Below are 22,742 nucleotides of genomic sequence, written 5' to 3' on the forward strand. Positions count from 1 at the left end.
CACTCAGACCATCATTAAAATGCGAGTGAAGCCTGAGATTTCAACCAGTGTCTTCATTCAGCAGACTTCGTGGATAAGAACACAGATTTAAAACCTATCTGGCCCTGTTTTCAAGTGTGTGTGTGTGTGGATGGCCTTGTTTTGGTTTGTTGTTTTAATAGCATGTGCACAAATACTTGTTATGGTGTTTACAGAAGGGTTTTATTTGTGTACTAGGAATATCATGAGCTGTGTGTGAGGCAAGAACTAACATGGTAGGGGAGGGCTCTGTTGGTGCCTTGCTCTGGTTTGGCCTTACATTCAGAAACACACAATACTGTCTGTGCCTGTAGGAAAGTACAGCTCATAAGCCTTCAGAAAATTGAGTTGTTGAGGGTTGTGGGAACTTGCCCCTGAGTATCTGAGCAGAGCTTTGGCTTGTTTTGTTTTGTTTGTTTTTTCTTAAATTGATACTCTTGGCCAGTTTGAGCAGGGCAGGTTATGGAACAACTGCAAAAGACATTCTGTGTCCAGGTGCATGAGTTCAGGTCTCTCCTCCAGAAGTTTTCTCTCTCTGTGATAGTTCCTAAGTAGTCCTAGAATTTCTTCCTTGTGATCTTAGGGAAACACTAGAGATGAGTTGTGGTAAACAGGGAATTGGAACATGTCCTTGGGTTATGGGAGAAAAGTGTTCTGTTAATGTCTGATAGCACTGCATCATTTCTCAGCAGTTCTGGTGTTTGCCTGGCCAGGCTGAGCTCGTGGCTACAAACGAAGTCTTCTGATCACGTATCCTTTTGTAGAAGAATATATATTTTGAAGAAAGTTATAAAGCTTCCAAAACCAACAGCTCTTCCACTGCGATCCTCACCTGCCTTCCCAAACAATTTATCTTCTGCCAGCATGGAAGAGGGAGAAGTGGCACAAACTGGGACTCCTCTTGCCATCAGGAGAGGTGCCTCCGGGGAACTGAGCTGAAGCCTGCCCATCCCAGGAGCAGGGAATTCACGTCACCCCATGGGAGGCTTATTCTCAGTCATCAGTGTGAAGGGTTGAAGGAAGCTTTGGCACAGTTACTCTGAGCTTTTGGGGTCCATTGCATCCCCAAGGCAGAGAGTAGTGGGGCAGCAGCTTGTGCTATGGTGTGTTGATTTCATCTGTAGCGTTTGGGAAAAGTATCCATTTCTCTGAATGGGAAAACCAAGAGGAGGAGTGTGGAGTTTTGCTCTCTTCCCCTTCCAAACCCACCCTCTAAGCCTGGATGCTCAAGATTTTAAAATCCTGACCCTACAAACACTTCTTGTGATCCTCATAATCAAAATAGTTACTGATTCACATCCCTGAGTCCCAGTAATAATAAGCTTCTTGTGGCAACAGCCTGAAAGAAACCACTTCTACTCTTGAGACTCTCCAGCAGGAATGAAAGACACAGCTGGGTCATTTCACAGTGTCCACAGTGGGTTTTGGACCAATTTTCCTTTCCCACTTCATATTCTCGTATTGTGAATAGCTGATGTGCTCAAGAAATACATTTTTCCATATATCACATAAGTAATGGAGGGTGTAGCTCTAAACAAGGCTGGCTGACCTGTCCTTGTATTGCCTGAGGGTGACTTGCAGGCTACTGGAATTAGGTGTAATCACAAGTTTTGCCCATAGTCTAGGAGGCATCCTGATAGGAACAGGCAATATCGGCATGTCCAAGCCAAAGCATGTTCTAAATCTAGTTATCTCCTGTGGTTTTTGGGAGTTGTGATGGCACTTTCTGCTAATATCCAGCTGACTTGCCCAGCTTCCTTTTATCAGAGTAAGCAGAGATGCATTTTCCTTCCTTGGAAATACCCTGCACAACATTCATTGCAAAATTAGCTTTCTTTTCTTTATGTCCTCTTCCCAGCAGGCCGCTCCTAACCTCCTGTAGTGGGGAGAGAAGAGGACATGGAGTGAATGGGGCAGGGGCCTGAGGTCTGTAGTGGCAGGTGTGAAATGAAAGATGTGTATGTGGGGTCAGGCTGAGAAAGTGAGATTTAAGCAAGGAGGTTAGCTAGAAGCAAAATGCACATTATTCAGGATAGTTACAGAAGCAATCTTCTTCTCACCAAAAGAAGACAAGAATATCCAAGTGAGGCCACTCACCTCACTGAAATGTTCCTCAAACAGGATATTGTCATCTTCAGTATGCATGATGGGAGCTGAAATGGCATGTTCCAAGTCATAGCCAAACCACAGCTTGTTTATAATTGCCTGCAATGAAACGATTCCCACAATGACTCATTGGAGATACTGAATAAATACCTGGGTCACATGCTGCCATCCTCGACACTGGTGTAAAGCCAGACCAGTTCTACTGTAAATCCTGCCTGCAGGGTGGTGCAAACCTGGACTGTAAGAGAGGCTGCACTGAATCGGACCAGAAGTCCTACTAGCCTAATCTCTCGTCTTCATGGTGACAAACAGCAGATGCTCAGGGCAAGTATAAGAATAGGGTGAGCACATAATGATACTTCCCAGAATGCTTTCCCTGAGGCAAAGTGGTATCCTTGAAATCAACAGCTACTGATGGATCATATATCTTTCTACTGATGGTTGTTCTTTTTGGTTTTGGATCAGCATGGACTCCTTCCCATGCTTCTCTCCAGTTGAAGAAAGATGAAAGGGAAAAAAAACATCTTTTTTCCTGTTGTGGCCTTATCTGCTTTTACTTCTTGATTGCTGAACAAGATGTTTGTTAGACTTCATGCTACAGCAAGCTCTTTTTCATTAAAATTTGTGTGTATGTCTGGTGGTGGTTTCTTTCCATCACATAGCTTATCAGTTTATTTTTTGGGCAACAAGGTTTTGGGCAATGCCTCTCTTCCTAATAACTTCCTTAACTTGCTATTTAACTATTCTGACTTCTTCCCTTTCAAAAAAAGAATTGAGGTGGCTGCCACTTGCTCTGGCTTCCAACCTGAAGCCTTTTAGTGACTTCTAAATTGCAAATAAAATGAAGCACCAAGGAGTCAAGACTGAGGAGGGCTGAGTAGAAAGACAAAGTAGGACTATGGTGACTACTGTGGGTTTTCCAGCTCCTCCATTTCTGGTGCCTCCTCATGGAAGTACAGTTCAACAGCTGAAGCTGGCCCCTGCCCTTGCCACAGAAATGCCAGAGACAAGAAGTGAGGCTAGGCTGAGTCTGCAGCAGGCCCCCTTCACTGCTGCCTTCCACACAGCAGTACTAGCAGCAGGAAAGGAATTCCTTCTGTTGAGGACAGCGTGGGCTCCCCTTGCTCAGTGGCAGGCGTTACTGTGCGGTGCCTGTTCACTCACCATACTAGTAGCACTGATAATCCAGGCCCCGCCTGCTCCTCCGATCACCAGCATGTCTCCTGTCTTGGAGATGAGAATGGAAGGCACCATTGCTGAGGGAGGCTTCTCTCCTGGAGCAGAGGCAGAGTGTGATTCCTCCCATGTGGGTCTTACAGAGGTTGGAGGGACACACAAGTTTATCTACCTCACCCTTCCTGCATTCCCCATGGAATTCCTCAAGAAGCTCAAGTCTTCCAGAAAACTATCTTCCTCATGCTGAGACCCTACTTCACAAGGAACTGGACCTTTACAGCACAGGCTAACTAGGAAGCATCTCTTGGTGCAGGGCATCCTGCAAGTATCCAGGCCTTGCTGCAGCTCATTCAGCCCAGCCAAGGAGCCATTAGCAGCAATCCTGCCATCACAGTACTCTGTGCTCTCCCTTGGCAGACCCAAGGGAGAGTGCACCAGGAACAGCTTATTTCACAGAGCAATGTCTCTGCATCAACACTGCTGAGTTACAGAACTCTGTGTAAGCCTACAGCATTACTGATTGTGCAGCAACTATGTATGTTTCCATAGATAAGCCTAAAAAGTCCACAAGCTTGTCTTAGCAGTAGTTTCTTCACTTCTTCCCTCCCCTCCCCATCAATCAGTGATCAGCTTCTGCTTTTTTTTTTCTTTTTTTTTTTAATATCTGATTTCCCTGGTCAGAAACCAAAGCTCCCATGTTTCCACATAAGGGCATATGTGAGTAGACAAGCCACACTACAGGGCTTTATCCTCTGTTAGTCTAAACACAAGCTTGCTCTCACCCAGACCGAGGAAAGGAAAGAGTACCTGCAGTTTACAGCTAGTCCCTGCCCACGTGTACATGGCCTGCATATCCATCTCCTGGCCCTGTGTTTTATTTTGAGAGTAAGAATGCTCACCTGGTTTAATGCTTCTGTTTGCTATGCAGAAATCAGCAAGTTCATTATTTAAAATGATCCCGGTTTGGTTAGAATACACAAAGGAGCCAAACCTGCAGGGGAAGAAAGAAGTAGCCTTTCAGTGGCCAGTGCCCTCCTGCTGCAGATGCCATTAACAGAGCATGGCAACCTGTGGGTTTCCTCTGTCTCCTCCCAGCCCACAGCTGTCCCAGCTAGAGTCCAAAAGGTGTCTGTGAGCCAGAGACATGTTACCAGTTACCAGTGCATGTGGGGATTTGCCCAGCTCACAGAAACTCAGCAGAGCTCAGCAAGTTGTTGTATCTTCATGAATTGTGACGTTCCTTTGGGCTGATGCTCACATGAAGAACGCGTTCACGAGTAAGAGACTGCCTAAATCTGAAGCCCGAGGGCTTTGTATTTCTGGCAGACAGCCCTAGCAGGTACCCTGTGAACCTGATACGTGGCCTGTGTGACTCAGTTACCAACGCCTTGGCTACTCACGGGTAGTTGATGGTGCTGGTAGCAGACACAGCACTGCCATCTGCAGCGAGCACAGAGATGTGGCTTGTGCCCTTGCTTTTGTATCTGTTGTAGAGGGACTCGAACAAGTTGTAATGGTTGAGTGGGTGGTCACCACGGTTATCTATTCGGCTTCTGACTAGCTCAGCAATCTCATCAGACAGAATGGTCCCCACCGCCACCTGCAGTCACAGCAAGGACATTGAGCTTGTGTCACCAAAGCACAGGCACGTCTGTCTGCAGGCACAGGGAAGTCTGGGGGATTCAGCCCCAACAGTCAGAGCCTGAGGACCCGCAAGTCACAGAAACAAGCTCGGTACCGAGGAACCTCAGCATTCGCATGAGCACGTGCACATCCTTTGTCAGGCAAGTGAGCACCAGCCTACAGCTGAACAGAAACTGCCGACAAAGTAAACGGCCTGATCCTGCCTCTGCCTTGGCCAACTGAGCCACCACTGTTCTAAGTATTTTCTTTCTTTCTGTGGCTGCAAAGCAGGAGGTTGGCAGAGCATCACATGGTACTGTAGCATGTGCTGGCAGGCAGGATAGTCTGGGCAACAGCCCACTTGAGAGCTTAGCACATAGGCTAAAAGGAGTTGTGACAATGCAGGTTTGGAAAGGAAAGCAGGAAATAGACGTCCCTGCTCCTTGTCTGTCAAGCAGCAGTGCAGAAGAAGCTGTCAGTGCTGTGGGTGTCTGTGGCTGCCCCTGCACATCATGCCAGCTCACCTGCGCTTCGGAGAAGGCTGGATCACTCATATGGGGTTTTAGCATATTGCCAAACTTCAGGGCCTCTGCAATGCGATGGTAGGTTTCTACCTTCTCCTCGGATGTTGCCAGTGATGCTTCATGGAGTTTATACTCTATGGAGCAGGATGAAAGAATTTTGTTAATAGAACCAAGGCAATGCTTTTTTAAGAACTGTAAAAAAAACAAAGAGTTGAAAGGAACCTTCTTCTTTATCCCATCTCAGTTTTTATCAAGTTTCCCCTATGCTTTAGCAGGATGTGGACACAGAAACAGCCAAGTACTAATTTCTGCTGTGACTTCAGTTCCTCTTGAAGCCTTAGGGAATCATGTATCCTTTGGCCTTTGCAGCAGCCATGGTGATGCTGATCCACTGTAAGAATGATCCAGTTCATCATCCTGGTGCATAGCACAGTCACACTGCTGCTTTGGGGCCCGTTCTGGCTTGCCAACTCCATTTCTGCCCATTATTTTTCTACTGCTCTAGAGCAACACTCTGCAAATCTCTTGCTCCCCCTTTCCCCTTAGGAATTTACCTTCCAATATCTTGAGGATGAACATGAGCACAGCACCTCCCATGGGTGGTCCAGGAGAAAACACTGTGGTGTGATCGTTCAGGGTAATGTTCAGAGCTGAGGACACCTCTGCTTTGTATGCCTGAAGGTCTTCCAGTGAGATACTGGACCCTTCAACAGAAAACCAGGAGGATAGCTGATATTAGCACATTAACTCCTACTATATCAGGACCTATATCAAGGCTATATCATAGCCTTGGTAAAGCTTGTAAAGAGCCATGCCTGTATATTCCAGATTTCTTCCACCAAGCACAGCAATGTCTTCGTGTGTCCTCATCTACTGCCAAACCCCAGGACATCACAAAGCCTGAGGGGGTCAGAGGCCAGTGCGTGAGCACTGTGGGTGACTGCCCTGCTTCTGTGCCTGAGTTATAAGAACTGGGGAAAGGTGGCCTCTTCCCATGCCAGGTACCAGCCCAAGTGGCAAGCAATTGGCATGTGTTGGCTTTCCCCTGGTACCAACTCACCGTTAGTCAATAGACAGGCCTGAGAAAATGCCTGTCTCTTAGTATTAACTGTTACCTACCAGCCTTCTTAATGTCATCCACCAGGGCCTTTCCTATCTGTCCCTCATAAAATGCTGCAGCTCCATTTTCTGCTACAGCTCTCAGTGTTTGCTGCAGCGCTGGCCACCTGAAAGTCTCTCCATGCTTCAGAAACCTTTGACCGTCACATATCAGTGGGCTGTTAAAGAAGAACATCCATCAGTTTACAGCATGTGCTTATTCTGTCCCCAGGGCCAATCTCTTTTTCCTGCGCAAAGTGGATTTGGTTTATGCATGTTGTGTACTTTCCAAGGCAGTGATACACTGCAGGCTTCAAGGAGAAAAGTTCTTCTCAGCCAATTACTACCCATAGGACCAGGCACTATTCCCCCAGACAAAGTTTCCTCCATAGGACCTAACGCTTTGACTCTGGCTCAGGTCAGTGGGCCTTCTCAAATGAGTGTCTGCTGTAGGGCCCTGCTGTCAGGGTATGATTTCCACACAGATGGAGGCAGGCCACATAAAGCCAGCTCCTCCTCATGAGCAGAGGTGCTTAGCAGACAGTTTTGCTGAGCCAAGCCATGTTAAATTACAAAAAAAAAAAAAGTAGCTGACAGAAAACATTTTTTAAAAAAACCCACTTCTGTTATTCCCTCCCTTTCCACAGCAAGTATTTACTGAGCAGAGGCTGCAGCAGCAGCCTGTGCTCCATGTCAGAGGACATGGCTGAAGCTGAGGGAACAGTGGTCCTCACACTGCAATTTAACTCCTGGGTCTTACCACAGGCTTTTTCCGGGGCCAGAGAAGGCTGGGTGACGGATCATTTTGTCCATAACTGGGGAAATGACAAGTGGCTCTGAAAGGAGCTTGATAGTTGGTTCAAAAAGGGCTTTCCATGGTAAGCGGCCATATCGCTTATGGGCTTCTTCGTACCCACGAAGTTCTCCTGGTACACCAATCCAGCGGGAACCTGAAGAGTAGAATGGTAGTGTCACACCCAGTAAGTCATCAGCCTGTTTCACCTCTCTGAAAGCACTCCAATGGAAGTGTGGATTTGTACAGGTAGGACTAAGGCCTCTGAAAGCAGGTTTGTTGTTTTTTCTTTCCTTTATCTGTTCATATATTTCTTCCACTACCTAACAGAAGAGGTATAGAGAAGCTGGAGCCAGAGGTGCACGGTGAAAGCACAAGAAGCAACAGGCACATGTTGCAGTAAGAGAAAAAGCACTCACGTGGAGCCTGGTCAAATGCCAGAACAAGTGAAGCTGTGAAATTCTCCATCCTTGGAAAAGTTAAAAAATGTGAGGTCCCAAGCAATCTGAGTTAACTCTGACATCACTTTGCTTTGAACAGGAGTTGGAGCAGAGACCTCCAACTGTCCCTTCCAACCAAAGCTGTTCCTGATTGTTTTTTAGGCTCTTCTCCCAAGGATAAAACATCTCCTGCAGGAACTAGGACACACCCCAAAAGAAGGAGAATGAATGCAGCAAAAAATGTGGAGAGATCCAAGATGTGCTGCTAAAGCGAGAGTGCCTGCTGCCGAAGCAATAACAGCAAATGGACATGGAGCTGCCTCGGATAGGAGTGAGGTGGTAGCTGAGCTAAGCTGGAGCCCAGCAACTCAAGTCCCGATGCTGTCGGGTTGCCTCCCCAGCGTAAGAACATGGGCAAGCACACTAGATTGATTTCTTCATTTCCAGAAAGTCTGAGCAGCTATTGACCTTATTTTTCTTTGTAAGAACTACTGGGAAATGAGTGTTTTGGGAAATCTGCTCTTGAAATGCAGTGTTCCTATGAAGAGAAATTCCATAGTGATTTCTCCTCATGCTGTGCTACTCACCCCTTCACTGCTCAGGTTGTCAGTGTTACTACAAAACAGGAATTTCACAGACTTAGCTTTTTTTTTCTTAGTTTTGCAAAAATCAATCCAGAAATAGCACAAGCAATTAAACAGAACTTCAGATAGAGTCAGCAAGGTCCTCAGTTCCCCCACCCTGAGCTTTGTGCACAGCATGCCAGGAGGGCACACAGCCTTCACGGCCCAGTCTGTGACCTTACCGATAAGGAAACGAGCAGAACAGCCAGACAGCAAATTGTGTGGAAACACTCGTGGGACTGTCTCACGGGCATTGATCACCTCCACTGTTCCTAGAAAGGAGAAGGGGGAAATGCATAACGTTGTCTTCCTGAAGCAGGTGAACATCACACGTCAGGCAGCTGTGAGCCCCGCACAGGCTGAGGCTGCTCGCCCCGAGCCCACAGCACTGAGCTGAACTGCCTGAAGCCTTTTGCCAGATGTGTCAAGCACACTGGCAGGGTCAGGCTGCACTTGGCTCATGGCACACGCTGCCATTAGCTCCCATGCTTTTATTTGCCTACAGGCAACAAAGGTACAGGAACAAGTCCAGGGCCAGTCTCCAGCCAGTTAAGGGCTCTTGGGCCTGGGACATGGGCTGGGACGTGCTGCTTCACATCTGATTTGCTGGTTCCTGCACTTCCTCCGCAGGTAGGACACATCAGAGACACATCATGAGGCTCATGCTCCTTGGTGGGCCATCTTCCAAGTAATGGTGAGGCATGTCTAACAAGTTTATAAGCAGAATGACTCTTCACATATCAGGAAGCTTGGAAGGAAAAAACAACAAGAAAAAAACAAACCAAAACCCCCACTTGTACACACTTGTATTTCAGGTCTAGCCTACTATTTTGCCTCCTTCTCTACCCTGTATTTAGCTTTTCCTATCCCAGACCACAGAGCCAGCTGTGCTGCAGGAGCCCACAGTGCTACCTAGGGTAGCAAGCACTGGAGTCATGCGGCTCTGTGCAGCAGGATAATTCAGGTAGCAGAAGAGGGCTGTTGATAGCAAAGTTGCATGGCTCTGCCAAAAGGCAAGAAAGAAAAATATATGTGTTTTGCCAAATTAGGCTATTGCATAAGATACAGCCAAGCATTTCCAGACTCGTGACTCTGTGAGACTACTTGGAAGGGGTTTTAAAACTACAATATTGTTACTGTGTTCATTGTTGATTTTACTATTTAGATTATAAGCTCTGGGGGCTTTTGGGAGCCAAAACACTTTAAAAAACCCATTAAAAACATAAAAGGAAGAACACAACACTAGGGGTTAGGCCAAATACAGAAAGACTTCCCAGCAGGCCCTGAACATTGTTAGATTTAGATTTCTGAAGTGAAGATGCATCTCCTGGGACAGGAAGCCTCACCGCCGCTTTGGGGAGCCCTACCCGTGCCAGCGAGGGCAGCCTGAGACGCAGCCCCCCCCATGCCGGCAGGCACTGCCTGGGCTGCTGGGGCAGGACGAGCGCTTGCAGTCCCAGCCCAGGGGCTCAGCTGAGCCAGCAACAGCCTCATATTGCTGTGCTCTTTGCCAGCCCACAGGCCTCACTCTCTCCCACCTGCCTCCACAGCAGCCCAGTGGCAGCTCGGACAGCACCGCTCACGCCTTGCTGCACTGTCAGCTATGTGACTGAAATGTAATTCGGGATCGCTTTGGAGGGGGAAGGAGAGGCAAAGTCAGTTCATTTTAAATCCAAAGCTCCTTTCCCCCCCAACACATCTTTGCTGTGAAAAGGTGCACTCCCTGCAACAGGTGGTTTGGGTTAAGAGCAAAAGCATGGTTTGTGACCAGAGGATGCAGCTTTCATATTCAAAAAATTGCTCTGAGAGAACATGAAGGATTCTGGCTTCTCCACAGCAGCTGGGTGTCTGGAAGGAGATGAGGCACCATGGAGAGGCCAGGGCTGGCCCATACCTGTGCTGGCATTATAGATGGTAAATACGACCCCACCACCCAGGCCCGAACTCTGAGGGTTCATCACAGAAGTGCAGATCAAGCCAGCAATGGCAGCATCCACAGCTGTGCCTCCGCTTTTCAGGATGTCCCTGTGGTGGAAAGGGAGGAAAAAAGACAATATTAAAATCCAGAAATGACAGAATGGAGGAGCCACATGAAAATATCTCCCTGGGGCACTTGCAAGACAGCCCCAGCTTGACAAGAGCAGCTAGCAGTTGGAGAAAGCTACTGGCAGCAGTGTGCAGTGTGAAAACCACAGAAAGGCACCTTCTTTTGTGGGAGTGAGAAAGAAAAAATAGTAGAAAAGAAGGGAGAGTCTGCAGGAGAAAAGAGCAGCCAGGGGCCAGATCTGTGCAAGGCTGGTCTTCCTCTGGGCAAAGAGTGATGGGACAGAGAGAACTGCAGCTGCTTGTAAATGCTGTTGACAAAAAGGGACAGCAAGGAGCTCCCAGACATGGAGGAGGATGCTCTCGGCAGAGGAGAGAGCTTTCCACATGCTGGGAAACAAAGAACTGATTTCTAGTTCCCCACCCATTCCCAATAAAAAGGCATATTCTGGTCAACAGGACAGGGACACTGAAGCAGGAACGATGTGTCCATGCAAAGCAAACTACTGAGACTTAACGTGTCAATGAGCACAAAACTCAGGCCTTACTTCATGGCTCCTGCAATGTGACCTCCTGGTTTTGTGTGATGCCGGCACAAAAACTGCACCCCCTCCCTGTATCCCCAGAGGCAAACCAAACAAACAAACGGGGGAAAAACCCTTCAATTCTTAGAACACACAGGTATTAAGGCAGCCTCATGGTGCTGACAGCAATGAGTTTCTGCTAGAGAAACGGGTCTCAACACATGGTTCCCTCAAGCACAGCCGCAGACAAATCTTTTCCTTGCAGCGCAAACGCGGTGGGGTGGGGTTTCCTTGCACAGCCTGTCAGCAGCCAGCACTGGTATTTGCTAAGATGGTTTCTGACTGTTTGGACTGGGATATTGCTTAGATAACGCACAGCCAGAAGGGAAAGTGGAATAATTAATTAAGTGAAGTGCAACTGCTCCCAGAGGCTACGACAGGAACAGAGAGCACGTATAGGGACTGCTGTTTATTTTACATCCACTGATGTGGCTGGGACCTGCTGGGGCTGGGAACAGGATGCTGCCAGCAGGCACACTGATTGTGGCTTTCCTTTGTTTCTGTAAGTGCCTTTGGAACCACTGCCTGTAAGGAAATGGAATGTGGGCAACTGGGGAGAAAAGAAATGGTAGGGAACCACCGGGCTTTCTGTTTGGAGTCTGCATGACTATTAGCCTCCTAGCAGCAAGCTGCTCCCTGACTGTAGCGCTGAAAATGGAGACAGAGGCTCAGGCTCACCCATGCATCTTGCAGCAGGGGGTAAGACTCACACCACACAAATCTCCCCAGGTGGTGTTTTTCTGAAACTGAAGCCTTTTATTTGTTAAGAATAGAAGGGAAGGACATGAGGGCTTCATGAGAGAGCATGTTCGAATGTTGGGGAAAGAGGAGAGAAGGACCACTACACTGGCCCAGGACAGGGCTCCCCAGAACCCCTGAATTATGGACTATGGGGCAGTGCATGCACAAAGCCTGGTGCCAAGGAAAACCATGGTTCCAAGATAATTTGCAGTGAAAAACAACTTTAAAAAGAAACTTTGAGATTGTATGCAGTGCATTAAGACCTTAACGTGGAACATTAGACATGTTTTCCCAAAGTCTGAAAAGCACTAGATTCTCACCTAGGTTCCCAGCCACATTCTCAGTTGTGTAAGTCATTGCACATCTTGCACTACCTCTTGTGCCTGGACCCTCCTGCACTCTCCTTCTGAAGCCAGACACCCCTCACCATGTCCCCAGAAACACTTGTTCCTGGAGGAGCACTCCCTGATGAAGATCCTCATCCCTTCTTGTGTCATCTGGTGGTGGTCATCTATCTGCCCCAAAAGATGAGCTGTTCCCCCACCATCACTGATCTGCACCAAGCCAGCATGCTCTGCACTGGAACTGCATCAACTTAGTATGCTCTAAAGGATGACCACAGGTTTTCAATTTATTAATTTAATATTTGTACACCTAGATGGCCTGTTTCTGGATGATGCTAAGACTTTTTGGTGTTCCCATGTACTTGTTCATAAAAGTGACATTGTGGGCTAAACACACTTTAACTATGGCAAATGTAGTGTCATATGCACAAAGCATAGAAACCTGAGAGCTTCTTAGCATGAGCTTATCCATGCTCCCTCCCTCCAACACTCCCTGTTAGACATAGAGCCAGGATAACACAAGCCATGTAAACTCCAGTTTGTAGCTGTGCCCTTGGCTCCCACTGAGAACAGGGAGGACAAATGAGGGCTCAGTCTCAGCAGAAAGGGTGTGTCTAACTGCTAAAGAGAGCAGCAAACTTCAGGGAGCTGAGACCTGCACTGTTACTGCCACTGGCAAAAGGGACACTGATTTCCTGAGAGCATCAGTAACAAGTGGGAGGAGGACATTCACTGGCCAGTGGAGAGGCCTTCAGCAGCGCTGCCGGGGTGGACACATCCTGCCTGGCATGGCCGAGGTAAATCAAGTGCTTATTTGTGAGCACTGATTACTCCAGCCTGCTAGTCCACCCAGTAGTTTTCAGATGGGCCATGTCCAAGACACTGATACTGTGTGTGTACCTCAGGAAGGCAGGAAAGCCAGAAATAGTCTATTGTTCCTGCTCTGTGCCTAGCACAGTGGTGCCCTGATTCTTGGCTGAGACTCCTTGGTGTTAACACAATATAGAGCAAAAGTAACACCAGCAGCCAACACAGGGACACGTTTTCACAAGAAAAATAAAGCATGTTTTGCTTTGTTCTTGGTTCCCAGCACTTATTAATCACATTTTGCAATATAAATAAGATTACAAGAAAACTAGAATTTCCAGATCATCCAAAAGTGCTTTCCATTCCTGTCTACTGTGTCTATATTGGTGGCCTCACCTCTGGTGGCAAATGCCACATCTAACAACACACAGTCAGACCTGTTTCCTGGGAAGGAGGGCTTTCCAGTTGCCTGCTGCCTTTCAGTGAGCACCATAGGATGGAAAGCTGAGGCTTTCCAGCCACTAGCACGGTGGGCAGCATCTGAGACCATCTTCATATGGGATGGGCTGTGTGATGCTGGGCACAGTCCTTTGCCTATTGCTTCTTTGGGGGACAGGGGTTAGGGGAAAGGGGAGCTGAGATTTCTCCCCAAAACTGGGCATTATCTTGGCTCTTCCCAGCCTGGCAGGAAGCAGTCCCAGCCCCAGGTCTCACAAACACATCTTGGAGGGCTCGCACACTGATGTTATTTCCCTGGCTCTGTTGGGGGTGCATGTGCCTGCCAAGTTTTTCACTTGCACCCCAGCACAGGGGGCGTGCCATGACACAGGACAGGCACAGCAGTAGGTAAGGAAAAATAAGCCTTACAGTCCGGCTTGTAGCTCAGCTCAGAAACAACTGAACCTAGCAAAGGTAAAACCAAATCTTGACCAGGGTTATTAATAAGATTTCTTTCGAGCTGCTTTGCTCTTTTACCCAGGAGGCCTGATATGATTTCAGCCCTGATATGATTCCCACAACCATCAGTGTGGGGCCCTGGGCCACAGCCATTCTATGCTATCTGCAGAGTGGGCACAGTCTCAACAGCTTTCCCTCCAGCCTCTCTGGAGACTGAAACACAACAAAAACTACTCTCTGAAATGGCTCTTGGTATATCACACTTGGGTCGCCATGCCTGGCTCACCTGCTTTTAGCCAGAGCCCTGCCATTTCCTTGGAAGTGATGCCTTGGGAATTTAGGGCCATTCTGTCTTTCTCATCTAGCTAGACTGGCAGAGTACACCCTGTCCCGTTGGGTTGCTCCCTTTACAAGGCTCACTGCTACAACTAGCTTAAGTAGAATGCAAAACCCTGGAAAGAAACATGACCCCTTAATCAAAGTGTGGTACCTTACCAGGTCTCTAGAGATATCTTAGTGCTACAGCTGACAAGATCTGATAACAACATGTTTTGTCCTATATCCTTCCTGCCACTTAGTTTCAGCTTTATGGTTTGACCATTAATGGAGTTTTGTTAAAGTCAGGAGCAGAAGAGTATGTTAACAACCAAATCCCACTCCAGCAGTAGCAAAACAGGGATTCACCCTCCCAGGAACGGTGAATGACATGCAAGTCCTCACAGCAATGACGGGCTGTGCTCAGCTGCAGACCAAGTCTGGTCTTCTGCCGTGGGTTAGAAGGACCCCTGAAGCCATTTTAAATACACTGGAAATGTTAAGGTATTAAATTATATTGACTTTTTTTTTTTTTTCTGCTAAAGAAAGCTGCCTGCTTAAGATTTATGAAGAACAAAAGCAACAGCTGTTTCTGTTAAAAAGGGCCAGTTGCCAAATTTAAAACTGTTAAAATACAAGAAGAAGGCAAGGCAAGTCCTTTGGGATAGAAACATTCATCAGAAATGCTGTTGGGCTATCACTAAAAAAGGTTTTTGCAGCAGATTCTCTGCCTAGAACTGAACTTCCCAGGACCGCAGACATTTTCTGACTGTTAAGTTCTCACCGTTCTCATCCTCCCCACCACCCTGACCCCAGGCGGGTGTTTCAGAAAAGCCAGTTCCCAGGGTTTATGCTAGGCTACACTGGAGAGGCAGGATCAGCAATGGCTGCTGGGCCAGGTCAGGTCAGCTCGTCTTGCTGCAGTGAATCCCATCGCTGGGAACAAGCACTTTTCCTAAATCTCTCCCTGGCTTTATGCTGGCTCTCACTTCTGCCATTTGGGAAACAAACAGATGCAGAGCAGGGGATGGCAGAGCTTAAACAGCACATTGACAGGGAATATAAAGTTTTTCCTTGCTTGATGGAAAAAGCCTTTTCCATTGCCAGGAGGGAACAAGAGGCTCAGAGCTGGAAGTGAAGGTGGGTTTGTGTACCACTCGCTTCCAGGGCAATCACCTCCTGTCTCCTCATGGCTTCTTGATATGAGGACAAATTACTGAGGTGGACTTTGGTACCAAATCCAAATCCCTGGGTTAAAAATTGCTCTGACTCTCCTTTTAGCCTCCAGTACCTCTTTATTAAAATGTTTCGCCTTATTCAGGGACAAGGTTTTTTTTCAGCACAGGGCCCCTGTCTGGACCAGACAGTCCCCAGTCTTCAGCAGTAAAATCATTCACAGCAAAAGACACAACCTTTTTCAGCACTTAGAACCGGGTGCTGATGGCTAAGAGCGAGTCTCACACAGGACCTGCCAGCAAGGATGACAGCACACTGGAGGCTTGCTGAGGTTGCTCATTTTCTGCAGGGAGCCAAAGCGTTGCATAAAGATTTCAGAAAGTCCAACCTTACACAGCCCCAGAATATATGAACACCATCTCCAGAGCTGGAAAACCCAAGCCTGAAAATAACAGTTGAGCACAATTGGAAAAAAAGAGCAGCAAACAGGGGCTGTGAGTCTGTCCCCCACCTCCTGCTTGTGCTACCAAATTAGAGCCACACGGTTCCTTCACTGACCCTTCCTTCACAGCTGAGATATCAGTGAGGGAAACACAAGGGCCCTGAGGGGTTTTCCTCAAGACAAGATTACTCTTTGGGCAAGAGGTTCGGTTCAGTTATTCTCAATAAGTTCAGCTGAAAATTAGGAGCACACAAAGACCCTGTCTTAAACAACAGCATCTTAAACCAGTGCAGTATCATGTAATGCCCCAGGAATTTCATTACTGCTAATGACAACTCACAGAGCATGTGGCTTGAGTTTCCTTTTTTTAAAGGAAACAAGACTTTTAAATTAAATAATAGAATTAATACATAGGTCAGAGATTAGGTGCTGCTTTTAGCTTCCAAGACTTTTAGTAACAGACCAGTGCAACTGGTTTCATGCCCACCCTACACTGGAGGTTCTCCCAGCGTCCCCCGCATGGGTTCCCAGGAGCTCAGGGAGGATTTGCAGGATGAAATCCAGGGTGCAGTGCAAGGTTCCCTCAGAGAGAGGGTCTGCGGGGTCAGTGGGGGAGAGCAGGGACAAACCTGCACTGTTGAATCTCTGTGGTGTGCCTTTAGGCACTGGTTGCAATGACTCCTGCTCTCACCAGTGGGGTGAGCTGGCAGGCTGACAGGTTCCATAACAACATGTGGGTTTCATTTGATTGCAGCTTTACTATACTCAAGCCACCAAGATTTTTTTTTTCCATGATGCTGGAGGTCACTCTTTTCCTTTTTTGTATGTTTCCAATAAAAGCATTGAGCAATTACCAAAAAATTAAACTAAGGAAATTTGTTGGTTTACCTTATTTCACGTTTTAAACTTCTATAGAAAATTTGTTAGGAGGCTTTGCAGTATGCAGGTACAAAGCCAGAGATGTAGTCTGCCTCCAGTTCAAACAATTCACTCTAATTTGTCCAAGGTGTTTGCTTTGGGGGAAAAAAAATAAAACTAAAGCTGATAATGAAAAATTTTGATCATATTGATCATGTATTCATGTGGGGGTTTTTTACTTATTTTTATATATACCAAAATGCATATGTGTGTGGTCATCAATGAATTAACCAGTTTTGGCAGATTAATTCTATTGTGATTTCTAAGGAAGGATATTGGAAATGAGCCGTTCCAACCCTGAGCTGCCTAGGCTGAGCGCAGCTTCGTTGAAAAAACTGCATCTGGTAACAGCCATGGCTTTGCGGCACAGATAAAACAAGGAAATTATTATCCTTGTGCTCCCCAGGCTGGACCACGAGCAAAGAGAGTGGCCACGTCCTGCCTCACAGAGGAGATGGGAGAGGAATTGAGGTGACTGAGCAGTTTGGGAGCAGGGAGGTGGGTGGTGGTGGTGTGTTGTAGGATGAGAAGACCAGAAGTGGTGACTACACAGGTTCAAACACCAGCACAGGAAGACGGGTACATGTGAGAAGGAGCAGTCACATTGCTGGGGCACAAGGCAGCAATCAGGCAGAACAGAGAGAGCGGCAGCAGGGCCCAGCAGGGACTCGGAAGCAGCAGTACAAGCCCCAGCTCTTGCACCATTGGGATCTTGCCATTCATGATTGCTCGCCTAACTCCTCAACTCTTTGCAGAATCCCAAGTCCAAAAAGCCAGTGTAAAAATTTGCAAGTATTTGCATAACTGCAGAAAAAGAGTGAAGATCTACATACAGTACTTACTAAGAAACAGAAAACACCAAGATTAATTATTTCTTCTTGTTTCCTCTCTCAAGTCTCATGAATTTATTTTTGAACAGAAGAAGTCAACAGTACTGTTGTAATCTCAAAAACACTCAGCGGACTGGCTGGGCAGTATCTGGGAATGAGTTAGGGTTGTGCATCGAGGGATGCTTGGCTTTGACCAACTCTTGCTTTGTTGCTGAATTTAAGTGGCAAATGAAGTGGCAGCTCCCAGGTGGAGACAACAGGGCCTAATGGCTAAGACTACTCTGAGAAACTGGACTTTATTGCTACTGTTGTGACAAAATCCCTATGTGATACTAAAATCTTGTTCAGCAAAGATCAGGCAGGAGCCTGCTGTATGCTCTTCAGCTCCAGACATTCCCATCAAGACCTCTGGGTCAGGCTTAAGGAAGCCCTCACCCTGCAGAGCCACACAGGGGGTCAGTGCGAGATGTACCCTGAGCAGCACAGATTGTTCTGAAAGGCAGAGACCCTGGTCAAAGTGGCTCTGATGTGGCATCCACACAGTGTAACCGCCATGCTAGACTTCCTTATTTATACCGGTGAGATAACATCATTTTCTCACTTTGCAGATTACTGAGAATTAATTTAGTAGTGACTATCATGTGCTAATAGCTAAGAGCTAGAATGTAACATACTGATATAACACCACAGAAATGTCTGGGAGAAAATGAACACGATCACAAGCAGTACAGTGCGCGCAGTGAGCTTCCTCTGAAGAAAAAACGTTCCTTCCTTACAAACTGCCACTGTGGGCCAGTGGGGACAAAGAGAGAAATACAACAATCACAAAGAAAAGAGCAAACACTATACAAAGCTTCTGATCGCAAGCTCTGTTGCAGAGGAACATTTTTATAAACAGTTTTATTATGATTAATTGTTAGAACATGTGCAGATAGCTCAAGCTGGGAGAAGAACACAGGAGTTTGTTTCATTTCAAGTATAAGGGCAGCACGAAATAAGCACAAAGGTTTCCAAGAATGGCTGAAGGCAAAGGATACTGGGAAAAGCAGCAGACAGCATGCATCAGTAGGAGAGCAGAGCTAACCACTAGGCAGAGGTAAGTGGTGCAGAGCCAAGGAGAAGGAGGAGGACAGTCTTGGCTGGGAGATGCAGGGGCTTGGCAGGGCTGGGGGAGAGACACGATACATTTGGAGCAGCAGGACGTGATGTGCAGATGCTCCAGGCTGGGGAAAAAGGGGGATAATATGCGATGGGAAGTTGGGACAAAGGCAGATTTTTGTGGGGATCATTGGCAAACTATTTGTAGGGAAGCTAAGGTGGTCTGTCAGGCTGGAGAGACACCACAGACCTTGTCAGCAAGTGTGCTGGAGGAACAGCTACAGCAGTGGTTGAGGTTATGGAAGCAGGTGGAGCTTCTTGTGGAGAGAAGGGAAGGAAACAGATGACAGCCCAGCAGCAGTAGCCAAAGCTTCTCAGTTGTCAACCTGATCACACATTTCTGTGGCTCTTGCTTCAGTGCCTTCCAGTTCATGCTACACTACTTCAAGTTAAAAATTACAATAGCTGCAAAACAAGTGCTGTGGTTTTCCCAGCAGATTATTTGGGTAATCCAGTAATCTATTTTCCTCTATTTCCATTAGTACTGATTAAAAGATATTTCTTTTGTCCTCTGAAGAACTAACATGTGGCTTGCTTAGCATAAAACCCACATCTCATTCCTTGACATATGTGCAGCCACACACCTCCTCCAACTACTCACAAATGCCACACATCATTGGACATCACTGCAAGAACCACACATGTGACATGGCAAGGTGTCATGGCACCACACCTTATGTCACTCTTCCAGCCACAGGGTAGAGCACACAGCCAGCACTGCAGGTAGCTTGTGAAGTTCCATCCTTCTACTTTCATATATACAAGTGTTTAAGAATTGAAGTTAACAGTAAAATAATAACATAAGATGCAAAAACTCTGAGTTGTTACACAAACTGAAGTGTTACAACCTGGGCAGCTAGAGAACTTTTTAAACCTACATCTTTCCTTCCAAGTGACGCAAGTATGCCTTTTGTACTTATATTGTCTTGGCTGAACTTTGGTTAAATCTGCTCTTTGCTTTCCAATAGAGTGTCTCGCTTCATACAAACACACGGGCTGCAGGCTTCAGTCTGGAAACACACACCCCAGAGGCTGAGATGCCCATTCCCCCTTACCCTCCCAGCCTGCCTGCCTTGCCTCTGCTGAAGCTCGGCTGCAGCTTTCTGCTAGCTCCTCTCACTTCTTCTTTAATTTATTTCTAAGTTACTTAGCTGACAGACTTACCACCATGACACAAACAGTTAATTTCCTGCTTTCCCACTTAAAAACAATCTTGTATTTGTATACTATAAATATTTGTATCTTCCAAAGGGCTATGGGTTTGCAGAGCTGCACATTTTTGTGTCACAGGATAATGATAATAAGAATCAACTGCAGAGGCAGGGCTCATCTGCTCTCAGCTGCTCCACTGCCGATGGAGAGCTCCCAGAGAGCAGCAGTGCTGCTCAGCCCCAGAAGCGGGGCCAGGACAGAAACCCATCTCACTCCCGTAGTTACGTGTCCTGTCTGTCAGTCTGAGCCCACGACACATGCGACATGTAACCTGAAAAACCAAGAGGTCCTGCACGTACCGGGCGATGACGGAGCAGGTCTCGGTGTCAGCAGCCACGGCCCCATGCAGGTAGTGCTGAGGACCGCACCTGGGCTGCGTCAGGATGACCACGAGCACAACAACCACCGCCAGCACCCCCAGGGTCAGCAGCACCAGACAACAGACCTTCCCCGTGGACATGTCTTAGTCCTACGCTGTCGGAAGCGGCTGACGGCTTTTACTCCTTTTGCGAAGGCGCCTGCTTTGCTCAGGGTGAAAGTAGAGGATCCCGGCAGTTTGGGGAGGGAGGTCTCGCTGAAGTGGGCTCTGCCCCCTGCGACTGAGAATTACATTCTTTTTAAGATTAAAATTTGTTAAAAAGGAAATGGTGTACTCTTTCTTTCCTCCTCTCTTACACATGAGAGGCTTCTCACTCTCTTATAAAGTAAACTTTTTCTGGCATATGCCTTTTTTTTTTTTTTTTTTTTTTTTTAAGTATCTGATGAAAACATTTAACACATTCACTGCTGGAGCACTTCAAAGTGAAATCTTTACGCTGCTTACTGGCTTCACACAACCTCCCTGTCTTCACATAGAGGAAATTACTAAACAAAGGCATCCTACATGGTGAATCACTGGGAAAATTACAACATCAATCCTACACTGCAAACTTGAGGTATTTTCTTTGCATAAGACTACTCAAAGAAGGAAAAGCTAAATACAAAATATAAAGCTGGAACCTTCATATTTACTCTTACTTTTCCTTATATTTCATTATAATCTTGCTTATTTACTTTTTTCCTCATTAAATCTTGCCAGTGTCCACACCTGCAAAGAAGCATAATGGAATACCTCGAATAAAGCAGCACACCTCTGTACTTCTGCAAAACATCACAGCTAAAAGATCGGGGATCCAGCCTGTATTGCTGAGTAACCACAGCACCCAGGAAGGGAACGGCTGCTAAGGCCAAACCTGGTTCTTAACAGAGCCGCGATGAACAGCATGAATTGCTGCACAGTGCACCGGGCTCCAGCTAGCTCCTTAAAACCCTCTTAATTATGCAGTTCTTCTTGCACTTAAAAAATTAAAAATATGGTTCCACATCTGTCTGCTGTCTTTCTGAAGATTTGGAGAAGGGGAATTCACCTGTGTAGATTTACACCTGTATTTCACTACAGACTTTGAATTTGCACTTTATCTCATAGCTAAGTAATACTATTTCATGTATCATATCTGAAGAAATTAATTTGATAGACTAGACTGTTTTTTTGTAGTTGTATCTTCCCGTAAGGTTATCTTGGGGAAGTGACAGTAGTCCAAGAAAAATATACGGTTTTGTCCAAGATAAAAGCACGATCCCTGGGGAATAATTTCTTGGTCTCCACATCTCTGTCTGACTTGGCAAATATACTTGGAATGTATAACAGGCCTCCACAGCTCTAATGTGACTCTTCATTTCACTCCATTGCAAAACCTTGCTGATCTTGTAAAATTTCTCAATCCCTACATAACTTTCATGTTTCATTTTTGACAAATTATTCTATAAAACTTAAAGAAGCATCATTCTAGTGTTTTCCTGGAAAGCTCTTCCCTGTAAATTCATATCAGGGCTGGAAACCCTGACCATTCAGTACCAATAGACAAGGATCAAGTGGATTTTGCCCATTTGTTTTCATCAAATGCCATGGAGAATTCAGCTGCAGTCTCCAAATTTCCATCAAATTTGGTTTTCCATTCTGCACATCAAACATCTGTATCTGGAAAATTGCCCTTGCACTGCCAAGGAGGAGACCTGACAGAGGCAAGAAAGGTAAGAGAGAGTGTCATCTACCAGACCGTGTCTGGGAAGACCAAGACAGGGTTATGATTTACTACAACTAACAGCTGCCTCCCATAGGCAAACCCATTTGTCTTTTAGAAACATAAATGAAATCTGAGCCTCCTTCTCCTCTTTCCATGTGTAACCTTTATAGTCTCGTTGGCGCAACACTTAATTTTGACCATATTATGCTACAGTCTGCACTGACCGTCCCATGTGAGAGGCTGCTTAGCTGTTCACATGATGGGGCTCAGGACTGTGACCTTTATTTGTATGTTTGTTTGTTTCTCAAAACTTTCACATTTATCATCATTGTTTGGGAGCACAGTTTGCCTTGGCCCAAATTTCCACACATAGCACTTCGCTGCAAGGACTCTCTGGTCCTCCGCTCTGAGCATGAAGGGTTTTGTATGCCGCATAAAAAGAAGCTCAGGTATTTAAAGACCCTTACAGGCCAAGCTACACTCAAGGAGATTTTAATTAGAATTATTAACAGAATCACCATTTATTAACTAATAAACAGGCACTGTATCCTTAAATTGTCCTTTATATTGTTGGGGTCCTGTGTACATTTTTTTCAAAATCTTCAACCAAGAGACCAGATTCAAAAATTATTTAACATCAGAAGTACAGGCTGATGTGATCATGAACACCACATCTTCCTTATGGAGGGTAAGAAATCATCAAGTGATAGATATCCTCAGATATTAAGAGCAGAGCTTAAATACTAAGTGAAGGAGTTGGGAAGAAATTCCCCTTGCAGGTAAGTTATTGCGGAGGTACTGAAAAGTCTCA

General features: G+C 46.4%; 1 protein-coding gene across 1 annotated transcript; it reads right to left on the reverse strand.

Moving 5' to 3' along the window:
* Positions 1 to 144: 144 nt before the first annotated feature.
* Positions 145 to 20,533, reverse strand: GGT5 (gamma-glutamyltransferase 5). Its single transcript, XM_026859997.1, has 12 exons — positions 20,168 to 20,533; positions 10,296 to 10,426; positions 8,584 to 8,673; positions 7,306 to 7,495; positions 6,567 to 6,724; positions 6,002 to 6,151; positions 5,448 to 5,581; positions 4,701 to 4,900; positions 4,200 to 4,291; positions 3,289 to 3,398; positions 2,116 to 2,223; positions 145 to 1,894 (listed from the first exon to the last, which is right to left on the reverse strand). Exons 1-12 carry the CDS (start codon positions 20,326 to 20,328, stop codon positions 1,748 to 1,750), a joined length of 1,671 nt encoding a protein of 556 aa, XP_026715798.1. The 5' UTR covers positions 20,329 to 20,533; the 3' UTR covers positions 145 to 1,747.
* Positions 20,534 to 22,742: the final 2,209 nt, after the last annotated feature.

The sequence above is a fragment of the Athene cunicularia genome, assembly GCF_003259725.1.
Source record: "Athene cunicularia isolate RWA chromosome 15 unlocalized genomic scaffold, athCun1 chr15_part1, whole genome shotgun sequence".
Classification (NCBI taxonomy): domain Eukaryota; kingdom Metazoa; phylum Chordata; class Aves; order Strigiformes; family Strigidae; genus Athene; species Athene cunicularia.

Excerpts from the sequence above, each read along its gene's own strand:
- GGT5 (XM_026859997.1), bottom strand. The coding sequence starts at position 20,328 with ATGTCCACGGGGAAGGTCTGTTGTCTGGTGCTGCTGACCCTGGGGGTG. Across the intron at positions 6,152-6,566 it reads GGATGACATTAAGAAGGCTG|GGTCCAGTATCTCACTGGAA; the intron begins GTAGGTAACAGT and ends TTTCTGTTGAAG. Across the intron at positions 4,292-4,700 it reads ACCAGCACCATCAACTACCC|GTTTGGCTCCTTTGTGTATT; the intron begins GTGAGTAGCCAA and ends CTTCCCCTGCAG.